Source organism: Nansenia antarctica, assembly GCF_963989245.1.
Source record: "Nansenia antarctica genome assembly, chromosome: 11".
Taxonomy (NCBI): domain Eukaryota; kingdom Metazoa; phylum Chordata; class Actinopteri; order Argentiniformes; family Microstomatidae; genus Nansenia; species Nansenia antarctica.
In genome coordinates, this window is record NC_137681.1 from 4,501,141 (window position 1) to 4,503,640 (window position 2,500).

The 2,500-nt window shown below is 49.0% G+C and overlaps 1 protein-coding gene across 1 annotated transcript in view; it reads right to left on the bottom strand.

Annotated features, from left to right (window-relative positions):
- Positions 1–2,500, bottom strand: part of nrg3b (neuregulin 3b) — a gene marked incomplete at both ends in the record, with an annotated part of 198,311 nt that overhangs the window by 82,571 nt on the left and 113,240 nt on the right. Inside the window, one exon of the mRNA XM_080541895.1 lies at positions 1,185–1,317. Coding sequence (XP_080398021.1) covers positions 1,185–1,317 — 133 coding nt within the window. The remainder of the gene's footprint in view (positions 1–1,184; positions 1,318–2,500) is intronic.

Here is a 2,500-nt window from a genome sequence, read left to right on the forward strand (position 1 = left end):
ATGCATTACAGTAATGATAGACAACAGTACTGTGTGTGTACCCGACAGGCCAGGAAGTCACACCAACACTTTACCAACATTACAGTCTCTTACTCCTCCCACAATACCCTACGGTGTCACAGTATTCCGCAAAGATAATAGTACCCCTGGATGAGCCCCTTACCCCGACCGAAGCGTATTTAAATCCTGATGATAATACTTTTCTGATTTACTACCTACAAAGCTTCACAGCAGCAAGACACAACCTCTCTCTCTGAGATCCGACAACCCTGTAATCATTCCGTCAGTATGACGGGCACTCAGCTACTAAGATCTGGCCGCCATTCTCCCAGGTTCAGTCTCTCTCTTCGCTTCTTTCTCTTTTCTCTTCTCGCAGAGAGGGACTCACTGCTAATTATACCCTTGAGTGCAGCTCGGAAAAAAAAGAAAGTCTTCAGAGTGTACCGGGAGTTTGCTGTCGTGAAAAGTGGCAAGTTCCAAATAAGCGCACCGTGCAGCCATCATAGCGTGACTCGGGGTGCAGCTCGCTGCTGCTTCTATCTCTCCTTCAATTGAACGCGCTCTGTTTAACTGAAAGCCTAATTCGCTGTTTTGGATGAGGACAAGAGATTGCTCCATTTTGATGCTCCGTTTAGGCGCCATTTTGATGCCACGAAAGAGTGTAAATAGTCTTGCGTGACTTCCGTGTCAGGGCGCTAATGGTGTGATTATGAATAGATTTAGAAGGGGAATGCACGTTATGACATATGATGTTCAAGAAGCAACCCTGATTCGATTGTATTCCTTAATTCCTTAATTTGATAGAACACCCACTTAAGACACAATGTGTCTTTGCTTTCCTGTCATGCTAGAATGTCACCCGATGTCTGTCTGCATTGGAGCGACAACCTCATAAGTCAACCAAGACTTCCTGTGTGAAATCAACATGTTAGACACAGCGAATTAGACACACTGCACACGCACACGCACACACAAACACACACACGACCACACGAACACGCGCACGCATGAACACACACACACACACACACACACACACACACACACACACACACACACACTCACCTGCAGAGACATTTCTCATGTTAGACACACCGAATTACACACTGCGCACACACACACATGCATGCACGCACATGCACACACACACACACGCACGTACACACACACACACACACACTCACCTGCAGTGTCTGTGCACCCCCGCCACGGTCTCGATGATGGAGCACTCGCCCTCGTTCAGACAGAAGGCCAAGTCCTTGTCCTCCACGCAGGGCTTGAACAGCTCCGACCGCGGGCTGGGGGACGTGGGGGCCACTGGGAGGGAGGGAGGGAGGGAGGGAGAGGGAGAGAGAGAGGGAGAGGGAGGGAGGGAGGGAGAGAGAGGGAGAGAGAGGGAGGGAGGGGGAGAGAGAGAGAGAGAGAGGGAGGGAGAGAGAGGGAGGGGGGGAGAGAGAGAGGGAGGGAGAGAGAGGGAGGGAGAGAGGGAGGGAGGGAGAGAGGGAGGGAGGGAGAGAGGGAGGGAGGGAGAGAGGGAGGGAGGGAGAGAGGGAGGGAGGGAGAGAGAGAGAGGGAGAGAGAGAGAGAGCGTGTGGTTAGTCCAAGTGACAGAAAAAAGTTTATTGGGAGAAGCATGCATTGGCGGTGGGTCGGGTGTGTGGGGCGGCTGGGGCCCCCCCCGGGGGGGGGAAGGGGGGTTGGGGGCCGCTGCTGTGTGCTGGTAGGCAAACTGGAGGTAGTCACTCTATGAGTAGAGGGCTGCAAGGGAGTTTTCCTGGATACACAGTGTACAGGTTTGTTACCGTTGCCTGCTTGCGTGCTCTGTCATCATGTGAAGCGCATTGAGTCTTTGATTCGTTGAATCTTGTGAGAAATGCGCTATACAAATAAAACGTTGATTTGATTTGATTGGAAAATAAAGCTTTTGTTAGCTTAGAAGTAATAATAATATTGACATTTGTTTCTCTTGCTGTTGTTGTGGATTTAATTGATTCTTAGTAGACTCAGCAGTAATATAAAAGCACAAAGAGCTTAAATCAATTGGCTCAAAATAACTCTTTTATTAAGCAAGGTTACATGAGCTCAGAGAGAAAAGCCCCCCCACGTGGGGCGCGGGACACATTTATAGAAGTTTCCTTGGTCATGAGATCAGTATCCTTGGGAACCAATCATATCATACGACTCTGCGCCACAGGTTATTGCAACAAGTTATTGGCACTGTCCACAGGCAGACTGAATTGTTATCTGCGCCACAGTTCTTGGCACGTCCCTTCCAGGAAAGAAAGGCACGTCCTTCCTGCTCAATTTCCCAGAATGTAGAAAGACAGACTTCAATTCTCAGCATGTTTTTATCTAAAACTACAACACTGTCTTTCTCTGACTCGAAATTGAGTAAGAGAGGGAGAAAGAAAGCGAGAGAAATAACAGTCAACATGTTTTGCATTTCCAGGTAAATGACGCTATCCTTTCTGCCCTATTTATGCTTGTTATGCCTGCCACC